We start from the raw sequence: 19,462 nt of genomic DNA, 5'->3' as shown, positions 1-19,462 counted from the left end.
TCTCTAGATCTGATACTTTCCTGAAAGCAGTTACAATCAGCTGTTGGAGAAAAGCAAGAAATGAAAATGTTAGAAGCAAAACTTTTTTTTTTTTTTAAATCTATCCGTTAAAATAGTTAAAAGCTGTTTTTTAAAAGAAGTTTACTGGTATCTGTGTCCTTTCCAAGCTAGCATTTACCCCAGTTCCCCTGAATTTTATCATGTAGCAGGCTGTTCGTGGCAAAGGATTAAATATGACTTGCTTGTCACTGAATGTGATACATCCCTTCCCTCCCTCTCCACCCTGCAGCAGAAATTATGGAGATTTAATTAGACCAAATCAAAACCAGCTTCCAGAAAACAAATATGATTTAAAATTGTTTTCATAATCATGCAATGGTTTAAATTATGTTTCTGAATTAATCTTTTTAATATAACATATAATACTTGAAAACATTTTAAACCTGATTTTATTGGTCTTTTTGAAGGGCATTAGGACTTTTTAGTCTGATAGACAGTCTGTGGCCTCCAGTAGTGCCTGTAAAAGTTCCTGGACAAAGTCAAGACTCTGAAATGGTAAGTCTTGTTATTATGGAAATGTATTTTTTCACTCACAACGCTACTATTTTTGTTGGTAGTGTAATCATGTTTACTTTGGGAATCAGATTCTCTCCCTCTCTTTAGCTACTGAGTTTTGTTTTACTGGTTCCAGCAACGTTCTAGGCTAACCTGAAGCCCTCTGGATCAGCAGCATCTTTCCAAAATTATGCAATTAGCCCCTTATTAATCCTCTAGAGCTAGAATGGTAGTATGTCCAGACAAATTATTCCTCTCTTCTCCTTGCAGGAGGAAAGAGATATTAGGTAGCATGGAGCCAACTGAGAAATCTATGTACAAGGGTATTAACTCGTTCTTTGAAGCACTTTTCAGCCTTAGATTCAAAAGCACTTTTTCTGAAGATTGACTTCTGAGAGGACAGACTGACTGCTGGAATCAGGTCTCTTACTAGTTAGGATGATTTTGACTGATATTTGTCTCATGTGAAGACAGTCAAAGGATGAACACAAAAATAATCTACTAGAAAGTAATGAATGTTTCTGTGATTTTCGGGGGTGGGGAGGTATTAAAATGGATTTAAAGTATGTTACTATACATTTTCAAGTCTAAAATAGCATCTTTAATTTTCCTTTAATTAGCTTTTGTATTTGAAAAGGAGTTCTGTCATATCAAGTGTCATTTTGGTAATATGAGATCATTTGGGAAGCTTCTGGGTAACCAAGTGCTTGTGCTGTCCTGCTGTTCTTGTATAGCTGTTCTTTGGGGAAGAAGTTTGTGGTATTAAAAATCTGTGTTAGAGCCTAAGGGAGTCAATCAGGATGCAAATTCTAGAAAAGAAGAAAAAGCTGGAAATAAACAAGTTTCAAAACCAGGGGACATTAAAGGTGGCTGTTACTAGTTATTTCTAAAGTCTGAGAATCTTTTCTCTGCAGCACAGAGTGTTCTTTGCATTGTGCAGGGGTTTATGTTGAAGAATAAAAAGTTCAGACCTTGGTTATATATAAAACCAAGACTGAAACTGAGTGAAATGGCTGTTCTCTCCTTGACTCTCCCTTTCATCTAGACGTTTTGGAAGTCTCAGAGGAATGGATTGTTTCACGCATTAAAATACTGTGGACAACAGAATGGGAATATCCATGGATGGAGCAAAGCTCTTAAATGTTGTTTAGCGTTGTTATGACTCTCATTTGTTCTTAATTTTCTCTATTTTATTAGCAATCTAAAAATGGAGGAAACTTTCCATAATCATGTAATTTGCACTTCTGTCATGGGTTTGAAATACTAATTCATTCCACAGAGGATCAAGACTTGCATTCTACTGCTGCAGGTTTTTGGCTGAGTGGAGTTTTTTCAGTTGAGATACATTTTTCTTGATACAAACAGTATAGTTTATTTCACTTTATGGAAGCAGTTTTATACATAGGTATGTAAGTAATATTGCCAACGCTGATAATATTGTTGGGAAGAGATCTGTGGAACTGATTTCTTTTGAGCCATATGTACGTTCAAATACCTTCTTTAGTGCTGACAGAGGCAAACAGAATTGGAGTTTATGTCTTTTGCTTTTTTTTTCTCCTTATGCAGATTTTTTTTTAATAGGTGGGCAGCTGTCTTTAATAGATTCATATTTCTTTTATTAAATGAAATACTTTATTAAAAACAAACATTGCTAGAAGAATATTTTACCATATCCGCAATAAAAATTATTTTCTAGCATTGTCTTTTTTTTCCTGAGAAGCTTTTCTAGTTCGGGACCTCTTTAAGTGGTGATTGATAAAGTTGTTACGTCATGGTACTTTTTAAGGGGGAAAGAAAAATCTGGCATAACACAAAGAGAGCAGTTCTTGTAGCTATTGCGTTCCTGTTCTTCATTATCTCCTTGTGCTGTCCTGGATTTAATTTGGCAGCTTTAAAAGTTTGTCAGCTGTTTACTATCACAAAAACCCACCCACATGCAAAAGTCCCCAAATCTCAGAAAAGTTACGGATGTTTGAAAAAAAAAAAGACTAATCAGGGCACTCCTACCACGTAATAAAAAAATGCAAAAAACAACAACAAGCACCTTGAAATAGTCAAAGTGCTTGCCAAGTGTGCCAAATCATGAGATGTTTTTGTGATGAGGATCAATGTCAGATTATGGAAAGAATGATACGCACAAGCTGATTTCACTTATAACTTGTGAATGTCAGTTTATTAACTCAACTTCTACTTCAGAGTCGTTGTTATTAACCGTATAATTTTGTTTTCCCATCCCTCTTAAAATATTAATTGTGTGGTTCGTTTTGGCTATTATTATAAAACCTGACTGGCCAAATGAAAGTGCCTTTTTTAAGGTCACATTTCTTTTCCTTACTTTTTAATAGATGACAACTAATCTTCCTCCTCCCAGCTTCTGTTATATTCTTACTGTTCAGTCTGGTGAAATACATGTGGAAGTGGATGAAGAGGAACAGATTTCTAATTTGTACCAGCCACCAGCTGTTCATGGGCTAAAGGAAATTCTTCAGGTAATCTGCTTTACAAGTCAGATAATAAATACTTTGTACCACTTGATTTCTGGTATCATGTTTGTCTCATTCCCTGTTTTTGTACTATTTTCAGATCGATGGTTGTAATGAACGTTGTAGCTTTTGGGCGCGAGTGCTATATCTGAGGCTGCAGGTAATCTTTTCACTTAGCAATGAATTCAACATAAAATCAACACAATGTTTATGTGAAGAAGCCAGCATTTATCTTGTTTAGGGGCAAACTCAAAACCTTCCTGGATTATCTTCAAGAGTTATATGAGCAGAATTATCACCAGGTCTAAAATGCTTGTGAATGGGTAAAATGAACTGCATCTCCAGCTTCAATACCATCCAGTCTAAAAAGTGAATTATTTCTGAATAAATTGCTATCTAACCAGAGGTAATATTTCACCCTGGTAAGGGAGTTTGCAGGAAGTTCGTTGAGACTCGGTTTATAGCTAAATGCTATCCTTAGATACATAGCAAAAAGTTCCCAGTCAGTTGGGTGTCTGGGGATAGAATTTAACAGATGATGGTTATATAAAAATACGGTTTTGCTCTTTGCATGCAAGTGTGTGGACTATTTTTGTTGACTTCAATAGAAGCCCCTCAGGCAAATTTGGCTTTTATGGTCCAGTTAGTAGAAAGGAGGAACTCTTAGGTAAATACATCTGCCATCCATACTATGTTGGAAAGCTTATGTTTTATTTATTTGTTTCTGAATGGCGCTACAATTTTCTTTCAAAATGTTGCTAACTCCCTCAGTAGTTAAAGGAAATTTTTGTTGCTGATTTATTTATTTTTTCCTGGTGACTGGATCCTCAGTACAGCCAGCACTGAATTCTGGTGGAGAATAATTTGCAATTGTCCATCAGCTCCACAAGAAACAAAGTGTGAATCAAAGCATATGAACCAAAGACAAAGAAATTCCAGAACAGCCAGCAAAATAGCTGGAGATGCTTTCCCCCAGTGTGAGACATAAATTTAATTTAGGTCTTGCCCTTTTGCTTCAAAAGCCAATGAGTTATGATTTGATTTTTAGGCAGGGAGTACTTTTAACTCCCGAGATGAGGGGTATCTCTTGTGTTTTCTCCATGCTAAGTGAGAATTTAACAGAGCGTTTGCAAACTTGAAATTAGGGCTAGCTTGATGGGATCTTTGGGGTGCTAACAGAAAGATGGACACATACATGCGTAAACTTCTATTTCCAAGAAACCTGTTCTGTTAAAAAATAAAATAAAATTACAGACTAGTGGTATCCTAGCCAAACATTTTTGTATTCGGGAATGTCTACATCTGAGATGCTGTGGGTCAGCAGTATTCTTGTGTAGAAGCACTGTATCACTAAATTAGAGAAAAGATGGAGCATGCAGGAACAAGAATGGAAGCTTGTCTAGCAGAAAAAAAGGTCTATGATTTCTTCTTGCTACTAGGAGGTTTATTAGCTGGTTTTTTAATGGCTATTCACTTACTGAACTGTAAGCACTAACTTTTCGTAAGTGAGCAACAGGAGTGCTCATAAATTTTTTCAAATTAACGTTGGAAAAGCAATAGAAGATATTCTTCTTCTGCATAACTTCTGGATAACTGCTCTAGGAATGTAAAGGTATTTACCTGCTGTTAGTGTATCGCTTGCCTAATCCTCCCAGAAGAAGGTCACGAACAGCAGCTTGTTTACTGCAGTTGCCTTTGCCTTTGCCAGGAGGACATATCCTTCACATGCAAAATCATCAAGTCATAGTAAGTGAGGAAGGGACTATGATTTGGTTTGTTTTGCACATTTCTTATTATTAGATAATCTGCTACATGAGCTAATTCAAATGTACTTTAAAAAATAGTATTAATTCTATGTAGCTACAGTATTCTGAGATACTTCATTTGTGTGAAGGAGGAATGGAAATATGCTTTTATTATTACTCAGAATCCGTACTGTGGTACAGAAGGAATATGAGGAAATATATTCCATCTGTGGTTAAGGAGCTGTCCTTCCTTATAACTCAATCCTGCTGCTATTTGTCTGTTGTGTCCTCTCTGTTCAGAACAAATTGTCACACATAGCTAGATGATGATTTTATACTAACTTGTGATTTTTGCTGTTATTATTATTTACTTTTTGGATGATTCTTCGGAAAGCCAGCTTTTAATGTGTTAGTAATTCTCATGGGACAGCTGTAAAAATTCTTTCTTTGAAGCTGTCCTAATGCTATCTATGCAGAGGAGGTACTCAAATGTATGTAGTTAGTAGGCAAAGAAACGATGTTAATGCAGTAGGCAGCGTATGTTGTATTAAGGCATAACCGTAATATCTGAGTCACGAATTTTCCCAGTCATTATTTACAACTACTGCATTTGTTCTAAGGGCTGCTAGCATGAGTAAAAAGCTCATTTTAGTGTGGTTAACCGTTTCAAGGATTGAATTCAACCAAAGACAAAAAGTTGGGGTTCTCGTTGCATTACCTTATACTAGAGACATGCAACTTTGAGAATAAAATACTTACGTGATATGTGTCTCTCCAATCATTGCAGTATTTTAATTTCATTTAAATGTTTTAAGTATGAATTTTTAATTGGCAGACTAATTAAAAATAGTAACGAAAAATTTTAAATTAAGAAAGTAATTTCATTTCAGTTAAATATTTTAAAGTATTAGAATCTTAAAAATTGCAAGTTGCTTGGACTGAAATGTGAAATATGTTTTGTTACTAAACCCATTTTTTCTAAAGCATGGGAAAATTTACATAAGCAAACAGGTATTATAAAAGTTGTGTTTAAAAAAAAAGAAGAAAAGCATGCATCGTCAAATTGTAACCCACCTGATTTTGTTAGAGACCCTGGAATAAGCACTGATGTGTATGTAATGTCTGTCTAGTCTCTCTTGTTCATCATCCATCCCAGTGTGAAAAATTTTTAAAACTCTACTGATTTTGTGATAATTATTTTCAGATATGAAGCCTGAGGTGAAATATAGGTATTTTGTTTGTGACATCAGCAGTTGTGATAGACCTTGATTTAGGCACACCAGAATATTTTTATACATTTCTTAGGCAGAAAACTTACATTGTCATTACGGATTCCTATGTTTCTTACTTATGAGTTATCTACTTTCCTCTTTCTATGCATCATTCAAATATTTAGAGATGTTTGTTCAACAGAAAGAAAAACCTCTGGCTTTGTAGCTTACAGTAGCTATTAGCCAAGGACTGGCCAGTAGCTATTAGCGAAGGACTGGTGCTCTTGGGAATCAGATAACAGTACATGGAAAATTTGCTCACACAGGAATAATATTAGTAGCAGTGTTAGCCTTTCTTTTTTTATATATATATAAAAGTATATATATGATATAATTTTTAAAATATAAAATATATTTTAAAATCCCTAGTACAGTCCAAGTGTGTTACAGTAAGGTGTGATAGTTGATAGAGGTAAAGCCAAGATTCCAGTGGGTCAACCTTGGAAAGTTAATTTAAGGTAGAGATGTTTGTATCTGCAGTAAGGAATAATGAAAAATTCCAATAAAGCTTTGATTCACTGTCCTGTATGAGCCCTAAATGTAATAATTTCTGTCAGTTTTATTAGTTATTTAAATATGAGGATGTTATTTTAGTCTTTCCTTCTACTAAAAACTAACAACTGCATTCCAAATTGTATCTGGTTTTTTTTTTTAATAACAGACAAAACACAGTGTTCCTATAAATCAAAGAGAGATTGGGTTGTTTGTGACTGACTCCACATTGCAAAATGTGGTTCATATAATTCCAAAAGTTGTTGCTGTGTCAGTTGCTGCATCGTGTGTTCTCAGTACGGAAATCACAGAAGCCCTCAGTGTTGCCTCGCGACTCATCTTCTTCAAGGATGCGCTGTGGGGAAATGGTAAGCTTTACACGTGGTTTTGAAGCAGTTGGAATCAAACTGAAATAGCATCCTAATCTCTGACACTGCAATACGTGACCTACGGAGAGTTTCATTCTCAGATGAAGATGAGATGTTGCAAGTTTGGGATGAGAAGGTTGAAAGGAGTTGTAATTAGAGCTTTCTCATAAAGTTTCTTTTTTACATTTTTGCTTGATCTCCAAAGTAAATGAGAAATTAAGTGATCTTGCCATACGTCCACCAATATTTCTGTCAGTCTTCCCTGATGGCTGTTGAATCTAATGGCCAGTGTCAATCAAATTTGCTAGCTGACAGAAGACTCAAAAATACTAAGAAATTTGGTTTCATTTGTTTTGATATTCTTGCAGAAACTTGTTTTATTGACATTACCTACCTCTAAAAGGAGCAAGAGGGTGAATCTAGAGACATGTGTGTCCCTAGATACAGAAATTTTACAAACTCTCCTATACCATCTTAGCTGTGAGCCTTCGCCACCATACAGATCATGTAATGATGGTAGTTCACTTTACATTCATTTTTAGTCACGCTTTTTTGAGGTTCAGGTATGGTTCTGTATGGTGCCTGCATGTGTAGTTCACAGCTCACGCCTTCAGTCACTTCCAAAATGTAAGTGGACTGGAAGCACCAACCTGTGTAATTGGCTGTGTGTCCCAAAGCAAAAATCTCTGCTTTGGAGAATAAAGCATTGCATGCACCTACTCTTTGTAATCTTTGAAACAAAGTAAGACCACCTGAAGGGATGCCCAAGCTTATTACCAGGGAATAGACAGTAATGTTGTGTTTGCAGGGAGCGTGGTGCGATGCAGTCAGAGTGGAATCGGACTCTCTTCTGCCATGTTTGAATTTTTGAAACATCTTTTTTTCCCTGGGAGTCGCAAAGTGTAATGAGAGCATGGTGCATGTATCGCTAACAGCAAAACATTTTGTCATTGAGAAAACCTGATGGAGTCTATCCATCTGTTTAGTAGCTGGCAGAGATCGTTGTCTTTATTGGCCATGACAATTAACATGGTCACCTTTTTCCTTGTTACTGTACTGAGTTGAAATGTCTTTGTTGGCAGGTAGGATTATTTGTGTTGAACGTACTGTTCTCTTATTACAAAAGCCTCTTTTGTACTCGGCTGCCGGTGCTGACCTCAGTGAGCTGACTGGCCCTGTCAGACTCGATGAGCTGGATTCTACAACACAGGCCAACTCCGTTTGTGCTGTAAGAGGTTTGTATGGCCTTTCCTGAAATGAATGCTGTTAATTATTTGTGCTCACTTTAATCTTTAAGGTCCTCGTATTGATTTCTCACACAAACAGCGTGGAGGGATAAAAAAGCACAGTATTGCTGTGAGTCATTAGGATATTTAAGTTTTTATACTTGTCTGTGGGCTCTGTTTGCCTTTTGCTGGCCAAGCTCTGCTCCCACTCACTCATACCCCAGAATTCATGTTTGATGCACAATCTGTTTTATTATATTCGTTCCTTCGCTGTCTTCTTTCAGGAGCCTTCTGTTCACACCAGCCTTGTTGATGTTGGCAACAGTAAGGTATACCAATATTTTTTAGGCAGATGGATAAGATACGTTAGCCAGATCCTGAATGGTAGGGGTTAGTGTCCGATTTCCCTGGAGCTTTGCTGCAATGGGGCAATTTAACATTTCACCATAGTCATCTAGCATAACTTGGCCAATATTTACTCACCAGCCACTTTGGATCATTGCTTTGTCTAATAGTTCAGTCCTACCACTAACCATGCAGAAACATTTCTTACAATGTATTTTCTAACATTTCCTAATCATGCAGAAACATTTCCTACTGTGTATTTTCTAATGCTTTGTCCAGTCAGCTTCTTAAACCTCCTAGTTGTAGAGTGTCTATAGGGAAAAGTCCTTAAAAGCCCAATAACTCTTGGCTTTTAAAGACAATTTCCTTTCTTAATTTAACTCTTAATGATTCCAGTAGCCCTTGTAGAAAATTCTTGATACTGTTTTACATTTACACCTTCAAGTATTCACTGGAGCATTTTAAATGAGCTTTAAAATAACAGCAAACAATGGTTACAAATGAATCCTTCCAGCTATAACGTGACGCACTGAAAAGACAGTTTGAAACCACGCAAAGCTGTTACTAAACATACCTTCTCTTATGGTAGAGCCACAAGTTAGCAATGCCTCTGTGATTAATAAATGAGCACCTTGCAGTGACAAATCTTGAACTCTAGCAATGCATAATGAAAAACAAGCACAACTAGAGGCACTTCACTCAAAGCCTTGGTTGTTACGTACATCTCACATCGATATTGTGAGTTACTTGAAAGATATTTCTGTCACTGGGTGTGAAATACTTTTTGGCGTTTTTTTTTAACGTCTCCAATAGTTACGCTAAGAATTATCATTTCTCCACTCTTAATTTTATAACTAAGTATGAGAAGTGCCTGTCTTCTTTTGTCCCGTTGACAGTGTACATAGTAGGATAAAGCAAACATTTCTCTGTCCTTTCTTTTTCCAATAGAATGAAGAAAATACACCTTTGTGATCTATTGTGTAAACAAGTACTTACTTTACACACATGGGAGGTGTCACACTTTCCCTGTTCTGTATTACAGATGGAAGAATGACAAAAGGAGAAATTAATCCTACAACCTTGTCTTGCTTCATCTGAAATTTGTCCAGGGTAGCTGTTACCAGTACGTTGCCACACATTTGTACCAATGTAGAATATAAAGTGTCTTCTTTATACCTATGCTAATGCTATATATAGATAATAACTCTCACTTTTATGTGTAACTAAAATTATTTAATTTTAGCATTTAAGATATATATCCGGTGTTTTAGAATTTGGTTAGTTATTGCCTACATCTTTCTACTGAAGAAGTGAAACTAATAGCACTAACCCTACTTTGTTGGTGGGAGCATATGTATTTGATGGAGTAACCCATGAAGAAAAATTTATGACCTCTAAAATTCACTCACTGTCTCTTGTTTCTTAACTCGGAGAGTTGTTAGTCTGGCTTTCAATGAGAAGCAGTATTACCTCGTTCATTCTTTTTCTTTGTGCCCTCCTTTCACTTCCTGTACTTTTGGTCACCTACATATGCTGTACGTGGGCCTCCTCTCACCTAACACTCAAAAAGGCTGCAAAAGCTGTTCTCTACCCCTTCTTGAAGTACTGCTCCTTCCTGCTCCTTTGCAGTCATGGCTGCTCCTCATGGCTCTCAGGCTCAACCTCCCCTAGAAAAACTTCTGGTTTAACCAGTGAAAAATGTAGGTGGTCGTTCAAGTCCCCATCCACAGATACAGCAATTGGTCACCGTGTCAGAGCTTCCAGGAGTGCCGGGATTGGGGAGGGACACGTGCCATGCTGCCTGATGGGTTTTAGGTAGATCGGTCATTTTTTGGAAGGTGTATAAATACGGTAAGTTAGGTTGGAAGGAACCTCTGAAGTTCCTCCAGTCCTAACTCCTGCTCAAAGCTGAGCCCTGAGCAACCTGGTACAACTCTACAGCTGGCCCAGCTTTAAAAAGGACATTGTTGCAATCCAAGCAGATCCAAGTTTGTCAGAAATCCTTGTTTCAGAGAGGTCCAGTCATATCAGCTCTGGGATGGAGTGTGTTGCTCTTCAACAGATGAGTGAAAACCTGTGGTTGCTTTCTACTGGAAAGTTTATTCTTCCTTTAAAGATGAGTCTGTGGTTCTCACCTGTGAGCTCAGGGTTAATAGATTTATTTTCTTATCACTATGCATTGCAAAGTAATTTCTAACCTCTTTTTGCTGTATAGTAGTAGTCAGGATGACTTAAATGTTGGCAGTTCACACTGCACAGAACTGTTTTTCCTCTTAACTATGCTTATGAGCAAATTCTAGTTAGTCCATACCACATATGTTATGTGGGAATATTACTTGATTAATGATATTTGCCTAGTATATGACTCACGGTGATTGAATTGTGACATTGGACATTTTCATATCCAACACCCTGACTCAGAAGTAGGGTTTTTTTCAGTTTCCCTCTTAACAGTGTGAACAAAATGGGGTCAATCAGCTTACCTAGGTTTCGCTTTTTGTTTGAACTTTTCCCCTTCCTGTCCATTAATCAGGGTAACTGATTGGGAAAAAAAAAACCACACTCATTTTTTTGAACGTTTCAACCAGAGTGTTACTTTTAATCCTCAGCCCTTCTTTGCATTCCTCATCAGAGACCTGTTTTTCCAGGTGTTGTCCTATTATCAGTCTCTTCTTAATGTTGTCAGCCACAACCCATAAAAATAGACTAGAGGTAAAAATCGAATTTTGGCTATGTGTGTTTCCATTTAAAAGAAGGATCTCAGGAAAATATCCAAAAGGTTTGTGAACACCAAGCAAAATCTAGGGTCTTGACAAAGATGTGCAGCAGTTCAGCAGCTTAAACTTGAGAAAACACTTTGCGTGCAGGATGCACAAGACTGACACTAGATTATTAGATCTGTTGCCGCTTTCAGTTGTGTTTGTTCTGCCTTCAGTGATCTCTGGTTGTTTTCTCGAGGGAACTCTATGTGTCATCAAAATAAATATCTCCACTAGACATAATCTCGTCAGTATGATCCTGATCCATTTTCTTCACGTGTACTTGTATTACTCGTGCACTGGCATCCTGCAGTTGCAATATGGCACACAATTGGGGAAAAGTTAAAAGGCTTAGAGAGAAACAGATTTGTCAGAAAAGGGGATTTTGTTTTGTTTTGTTTTTAAAATGATTTTTTAATGAAAAAGCAAACATTCAGCAAACTAATTGGATACTTTTCTTTTCCATGAACAAGGGAAACATGCCCATGCTGTGGCAGAAAGCATCGTACCTTGTAGTAGCAAGTGCTGATGGAAACTCCCAGTTTATCACAAAAACTGAAGAATCAAAATTATTCCTGTAACAGTCCAAGGGGTTAAATGCACAGAATTGCTTATTCTGTCAGTGAAATCCATGTTGTTTCATTGTATGCATAGAAAGTGGGTCATAAATGTTGTATTTGAGAAGTACCCTTCCTGATCTTCAGCCTTGCTGTCCTTTGAATTCCCAAAGAAAATTACAGTTTTGTTATTTATGTGTGGCTCCCTCCTTCCTGTCAGTCCTTGTCCCAGGAGAACCAGGAAAGCAAGGGATTAACGCCCTGTCTTACAGACCAGACAGTCTAAATGCTCCCTGGTCTCCAGGGGTTTCTTTTATTGAATGTGGTATAAAACTCTGAGATTCTTGCTCAATAGGAGCTGGAATTTTCAGTCTATACTTCTGTTGTACCAGTGAGGGTTTATTTTAGTGTAATTTCATTCTTACAGGTAATCCACTTTGTATGCTTCAAAATACTTAGAAGTATTTTCTCCATAAATAATGCTCATGATTTCAGCATATCGTTACCATAAAACATAATACACTCTTTATTGGCTTCTCATAGAAGTTTGAATATATTTTTTCTTGCCAAAAGTAGCAAGGCCCTTTGTATTAGTCCAAAGTATCTTTGGCATTCCCTTCTTAGGCACACACTTAAATCTGTGGGCCAGATCTAATCTCTGTTAAATCAGTGTAAATGAAGAATAACTCCGTTGTTAATGGAATTTAACCTGCATCGTTGTTTCCGAAAGGGATTGGTCTCCTCATTGGTTTGTGTTTCCTAAATATCGATATCAGGCTATCTGACCTGATGATTTTTATAGCTATTTATTGCCAAGGAAACATCAGAGGACCAGAAAGAAAACAAACAAACAAAAACAAATCAGAAAAACAATAAAACCCAAACCAAAAGAACTGAACCTTTATGGAAAATTAATTGCCAATTATCTACCTTCTGGTATTTTTAGAATCTAACACACTTTGGCATACTGTCATCCCTTGTTGGAGGGACGAAGGAGAAAGGGAGCGAGATTGTTGGAAGGGCTGATGCTTGCTCCGACAAGTCTTATTCTTAAGCTGAGAGTCAGAAAGGATCAAACCTGCTGTGAAGCCAGAAGTTACTATGTTTGCTAGCTTACCGTTAGTATTTTGTAAGAATTTCATCTTTTGCAGGTACTGTTGTTGGAGTTAATGAGAGCACTGCTTTCTCCTGGCCTACATGCAACAGATGTGGCAACGGAAAGTTGGAACTGTGTCCCCAGGACAGGTGAGAGTCAGCATGCTCCGGAGCACCCCAGGTGTTCTGCAGATGTAGCCATAACAGCAATAGGTGATGCAATGATTCCTGCAGGCACAGGCTGCACTTTGTTCCTTCCTAGAACTAAGTCGTAGTATTTTTACTGCTGATGAACTGATAAAACCTGCAAGGTTAGATTAATTTATTAAGAAAGATACAAGTAGATATGAAATGGTTTGCATTTGCAGTTATCACATTTTTTTTCAAACTAATCTTATTATAAGTATTGCTTATAAAGATTTCATAGCCCACTCCATTATAATATTAGTTTTAATAAACTTCCACATAAATCACAGGTCTGATTTTAAGCTCCTTTAAAAGTAGCTTCTTGTGTTTGTGTACCCTACCTTGCTACCCTGTGTACCACCAATTCACCTCATTTTTATCTTGAACTGTGATCTTTGCTGTAATTTATGTAAGTGTGAAAGTGTTGCATTTCAGACCTTTTAAATTTATAACCTTTCTAAAAAGGATGTTGAATAATTCTGGGAGTATGACTGTCCCAAATGTGAAGACTGATCCTACAGGACCTGTTACTACCCGAAATGCTAAACCTGCGTCACACTGGCATGCTCTTGGAAAGCCTCCCCTTCAGCTGCTTAGCCAGCTTGCTCCTGGAGAGTCTGAGATACCTGATGGGATAAAAACACGAGAGGATAAGAGAGTAGTCAGAGTGTAAAAAGAAGGAAAGGGGGGTTCTTTCTACTGGAAAAGCTTACAAAAAGCATAAGGAGAAGTTGGGTGGGTTTCATCCCATTGAAATAGGTAACATTTTCCTAAACATGAGAAGCTTTACCGCTTATGCTTTGTTATGTATAGCCGCCGGGGGGAAAAGGCTGAAAATAAAAAAAGAGTTGTCCTATATTATACTATCATGCAAAAAATAAGGATGTGTGTACGTTCACATAGTAGTGTAGTTCAATAAAAAAAAAAAATCTCTACTGTGAAGGACACTTTTGCGTCATTTGGAGAACAACGTAGCATCAATATTTGTTTAAGATGTTATTCCAACAAGCACTTATAGCTGAGCTTAATTTCATGCATATGACTTAAGCGTGTGCTGAAAACGTTGAACATTTGCTGAACAAGGGCCTAAATCAATAAGTCACTTGGGCCAAATCTATACTGTAAATTTTCTTTTGCCGTAACTTTTAGAAGGTTATGAGATTAATATTTGCTTAAGTGGGGTTACTATAAATAGCAACCTCCCCCCATGTTGCCAAAACTTATAAAAGGAAGATCCTTTTGCTAGAAGAGTTTAGGTCCTCCAAGAGAGTTACTCAGCTCTACCAACAGAAGAGCTCTATTTGCTATTATTAACTGAATCTCTACCAGGGCTTTCCTACTAAAATCTACCAGCAAAGTATTTTAGAAAATAAGCTAGCTGGTTTTTTGTGTGTTTTGATTTATGACTGATAGCTTTTCCATTTCTCTATGTTTTTCCATCATTATTTGTGTGTTTCAGAGGATTGCTATATTGCAGCCAGTGCTCTGAAGTTGTCATTTCACCGGTTTTGAAAATGCAGCTGGAAGTCTTCTTGAGTTGTCCATCCCGATCTCAAAGTACAGTAAAAGTAAAGGTATGGCACGAAATGAGCTTTGGTGTTACTGAGTATAGAGAGGATAGATACGTAGAAACATAGGTACTCTAAGCCACACTTTTATAAACAGCTCTGTCAGAAGAAAAATTAAAAGATGTAAGAGTATCCCATAATTTAATCTGATACTAAACTTGTGTTTCATTGGGCGAAGAACCCAGTTCCCAGATCTTGCTCAAGTAATACAGTATTTGAGCTCACCCTGAGGTCTGCGAACTGTTTTATGGTCCAGCTGAAGGGCTTTGTTGGGTTGGGCCTTGGGAAACCTCAGTCTCCACAGCCTACAAGGAATGTGTGTTTTTAGACTCCCATTCTGAACATCTTTTGTGTCACCTCTCCTCTGCTTTCTTGGCCAGAGAAACAAAACCATTCTATATTAAAATGGTAAACCTTTGTTCAGCGTGACTGTTTTAACCTGCGAACAGAACATCTTTGCATAGATAAGATTTTTGTCATGAACAAAACCTGTTAATTTTCTCATTCCAGCTGTTACAGAGGACAATCTCTTCTCTCCTGATGTCCTCCGCCAATGAGGATGGGGTAGGTATAATGGATGTTGACGAAAGAAGGTTAAACTACATAACTTACTGCAGAGGCAGAGTACAGGAGACGTGAGTCAGGTGGGAAGATACTTGAATCATAGGAATGGAAGGGACTCCTGGAGGTCATCGTCTGACCTACCACTCATACTGGGCTACTGCCAATGCATGGGCAGGTCAGCCGTGACTTTGGCTGGCAGGGTCTTGAAAACCTCCAGGGATGGAGATTCTGCTTTTCCAAGCAGCTCGTTTCAGAACTGTGCTAGGAGTGGTAGGAGATTTCACTAGAAATAATGATTTTTTTTTTGTGTGTCCAGCCTGGGATTTGAGTGGGCTGGACCCTTTGGCAAGCCCACCTTCTACCTGCTGATGCCCTGCTATTGCACGACTATCATCAGGCTGACACCCTCCTATTTAGAAGAGGGATGCCACAGATGGGATGTGTAGACAGCGTTAGCTCAGCTGCGGATCTGCAGAGCTATCTGCACATAGCACTACGTCCAGACATTCAGAGCTGCGATGAGCAGTGCTGGGCTTTACTCCATTTTCTGGCTGAGGATCCAAAGACAGCAAAGATACAGTCCAAGCATCCCACCTTTTTGGGATGGTCTCCTAAACCCTATAAACCACAACTACTTTCTAATAGCACAACCATGAAATTACTGGCAGGCGGTAATAGTAGAGAAATTTGCAAAACGTGTGCAAGATAATACTTTATAATCGAATGAATGAAACATGCGTAAGCCACGGGGATCCATGCGTAAGCCACGGGGATCCATGGGCTAAAGTACAGTTTATGTAATCGTGAAGTAGTTATTCCTCTAATCTGAGCTATCAGAAGAACCCTGACATTTGGCACAGTGACCCAGATTTATCGCAGGTGAGGGAGGCACCCGGATAGGTGCCTGGCTGGCATTGGCTGCCAGATGGTCAGCAGCGAAGGAGCGGCACCTTCAGAGGGTGATTAAGTCCAGTCAGGATCCCGAGATCCCCCCCTCTCCATTGCATGTGGAAGGGAGCAAAGGTCAGCTCGTTGTCTTGTTTAATCATCCCAGTTAAGTATCTTCAGTTAGGTGACACGTATTGGGGTCATTTTGCTTTCCTTATACAGTCTTCTAGCATTTTGCTATTACGTGCTCCATGGTTTTAATGGGGTTTATGGATAATTTTTAAAGTGGAACATGTCGCTGAAATTGTAAATAATTTTTCTGATGCTGGAGGGTGTATATTTCATTTAAGCAAAGAGATACAAGAAATTTCCAAAATATGTTTGCTCTTTTAATAGCAGTTAAGTCTTGCTTAGTTTTACAGGATGTGTCTGGTTTGGTTACAGACTATCAAAACGTAGTTCTTTTTCGAGTTATTAGAATCCCAACAACCTCTTTTTCATGTTTCAATTTTTATAATGCTAGTATTTAGAAGTCTGGCAACTTAGAAACATTTTTTTCCCTACCTGAAATGCAGGGATAATTTTTTCCTTTTTTTTCATAAGCATCTCCATCCCTGAACCGCTGCATTTTAAAAAGCAGCACATCTCAACAAAGATTAATCACAAGAAATACCACTTGAGGTGGCATTTTTTTGCCAGTGCTGCTGAAGTTTCTAAGGGTGTAGCTTTGTTCTTTTGGCAGGGAGGTTGGTTTCAGCCGTCACTGGCCCTGGCCACTTGTTCCTTACCTTGTGGCAGCCCTCCTGTTACACCAGTATAGCTGTTTGGGCAGCTGTATGGTGAGTTGGACTGCAGAACCGGACTGGGGTAAAAATAATTTAGGAAAAAAAAAGAAAAGGGTTGTTTATACCTTGAACCAGGCGATAGACGTGGGTATCGCATACCTGTACAAATGCACAGCCCAGATGAAAGCCAGGGGCATGGTCAGAGGCTGGTCGTAGGCAAGTCCCACTGAGGAAAGAAATGGATGTAAACCTGCCATGTGAGATACCCTCGCAAGCGAGGTATCGGCTGTCGGTGTTACCAGTTCTTCTGTCAACGTGCTGTCTCCTCTTAGAGAAATCGCCCCAGCCTCGCATCCCTCTCCTCCACGCAGAACACAGTCTCTACAAGTTCGCTTCAGGCGCAACTCACGTGGGTAAATTGCCAGTCGGATCATTAAACAGAAGGGACTGCGTAGGTGCTGGTGATCGTAAAGGATGCGTGATACAACACGAAGTTAAAAGAGGGGGGGAGTAAAAACAGTTACAAAATATTTTTTCCTTTAGTGGCTCTGTTAGCTAAGGTAATCGATATATAGTATGTACATACACATTGCTAGCACATGTGAAATCCTACGGGTGTCAGAAAGCTAGATAAAGGGAGCACATGTAGGTTATGCTTCAGCAAAATTTGAGTTCAAAGCCGCAGTAGCTTTTTTTTTTTAAACAGCTCATTTGTGAAAGCCTGGTAGGGAAGCGGCACTTTAAGCAGGAGTGAGTTCTAATTATTGAAAAACTAATGTATTCATTCTTTCCATCAGTTCCAATGCACCTTTCTTTTTGAGTCCTTAAAAAACCTGTCTGTTGGGAGAGGACCTCACAGCCTGCATCTTCCCAGCCGAATACTGCTTAGAACAGAATGTCCAGGACTGTTTGTTTTAATCAACATGCTTTTATCACTGCAGAGTTATGAGGTGCAGAGCGTGCTGGGAAAGGAGGTGGGGTTATTGAACTGCTACGTCCACTCCGTAACCAGCCACCCCAACTGTGTTGCGCTGGAGGAAATCGTTCTTCTGGAAGCAGCAGCAAGACACTGAGCTGAACTCTAGTCACCTACTGTAGTATCTGTGGACTTTGTAATGTGGTTATCTGTTAACTAGAGCCACAGGTAATGTATAATGCAAGTGTGATAAGTATTAAGATAGTTTATTAAAACTGTGATTTACAAAGCACGTTGTGCTAATGCTGAAAAAATACCTATATAAAAAAAATCTGTTCAGCTTTTAAACTCTTCTTTTTTGGATCAATTCGGGATTTAAGAATACAGTTCTTTGGCGTGTTTGCTGTTTATGTACGTAAAACATCTTGTTCTGGAAGTTTTGAATGTGAATTTTTTTTATAATACTGTATTTATTCTGTGTCGATGGAAAATGTTTTACTGATATCTTTGAAATAAATACCTTGCTATAGGCAGTGAACATTGGTTTAAGCTGAATTTTATCAGCGGATTCCAGACGTACCGCCGGCTGCAAAACACCGCGTTGTGCACAGATTCTGAGTTGCAACGTTTGTTATCACCTTGCAATAAATGTTATAAAGATGGAGATTTGAACAAAGCTTATATTTTGAAGTGTGAAGCATATATAAAGTTAATGTTTTACAGCTAATTGGTCTCTAAGCATAGAAGTACCGTGTTATCTGTAGCTTCCCACAAAGCGAGTGTTTCACTATACAGATTCTGTTAGGGGTAATGAGCAGAATGCTTTGTAGGCCACGTAACTATCCTCACCCTGACTGTACAGAGACATGGATTACAGATCAGATAATATCAAAATCTTCCTATGTGTGCATTGGTTGAGATGCAAGAATTAATGGAAGAGTTTAGTCAGGGATTAGATTTTTTTCCCCTTCCCCTTTCACGGTATTTAAAACACCCGTACAGGTCAGAGGAGGAGTGAACGGTTTTGTGCAGGTCCAGTATGTGATTACCCCGCAGAAAAGGAACAGCAAACTTGTTGCTACAGAAATCATTCCTGCGGCCGAGGCCAATAGTGGAAAGTCTCATATATGTCACGATTACTAAAGGAATGACCCAGCGTTTGATATTCCCCCTTTTCCCCCCTCCTCCAAGTCTTTCAGTCTCTTACCTGCCTCCCTGTAGGGAAGGAAGGGTCACCCCTTCGAAACCGGCAAGATTTCTCTCTCTCAAAAAGCACTGGCTGTTGGAGGCGCTTGTACTGTCTGTTTAGGCCATGTTTCTGCCGGTGCCCTACAGATGCTGTCATCTCTGTGCGTGCGCTATCAGACAAGTAGGCTAACCTTTCGTAATGTATTCACTCAAGAGGCCGGCGTTGTTGCCCGCTCTCGCTTTCACTAGCAGCGATCAGTGACAGTGGCCAGCTCCTGCAGCGCTGCGATAGCCTACAGCGGGCTGAGGTGCGTGTGGGCAACACCTCCTTTGGGACTGCAGCTGGCTCAAACTTAGGAGCGCGTTAGTGTAGGTGCAGCTTTGCGTTGCCTGGAGTGGGAACCGCTTCGAGGTTTTTGAACAACTTTAAATAACGGTGTTCTTGTGTTCATGTATATATATATATATATT

General features: G+C 38.6%; 1 protein-coding gene across 1 annotated transcript in view; it reads left to right on the top strand.

The window, feature by feature from the left end:
• Nucleotides 1-18,344, top strand: part of SPIDR (scaffolding protein involved in DNA repair) — a 202,485-nt gene extending 184,141 nt beyond the window's left edge. The window contains exons 12-20 of the mRNA XM_019473737.1: nt 468-555; nt 2,901-3,044; nt 3,139-3,198; nt 6,716-6,914; nt 7,997-8,149; nt 12,953-13,046; nt 14,542-14,656; nt 15,161-15,214; nt 17,829-18,344. Of these exons, the coding sequence (XP_019329282.1) occupies nt 468-555; nt 2,901-3,044; nt 3,139-3,198; nt 6,716-6,914; nt 7,997-8,149; nt 12,953-13,046; nt 14,542-14,656; nt 15,161-15,214; nt 17,829-17,960 (1,039 nt within the window). The 3' untranslated portion in view covers nt 17,961-18,344. The remainder of the gene's footprint in view (nt 1-467; nt 556-2,900; nt 3,045-3,138; nt 3,199-6,715; nt 6,915-7,996; nt 8,150-12,952; nt 13,047-14,541; nt 14,657-15,160; nt 15,215-17,828) is intronic.
• Nucleotides 18,345-19,462: the final 1,118 nt, after the last annotated feature.

Source organism: Aptenodytes forsteri, unplaced genomic scaffold (genome assembly GCF_000699145.1).
Source record: "Aptenodytes forsteri isolate BGI_AS27 unplaced genomic scaffold, ASM69914v1 Scaffold23, whole genome shotgun sequence".
Lineage (NCBI taxonomy): Eukaryota > Metazoa > Chordata > Aves > Sphenisciformes > Spheniscidae > Aptenodytes > Aptenodytes forsteri.
The sequence above is the reverse complement of the archived record's forward strand: the minus strand, read 5'-3'. Positions and strand labels throughout refer to the sequence as shown.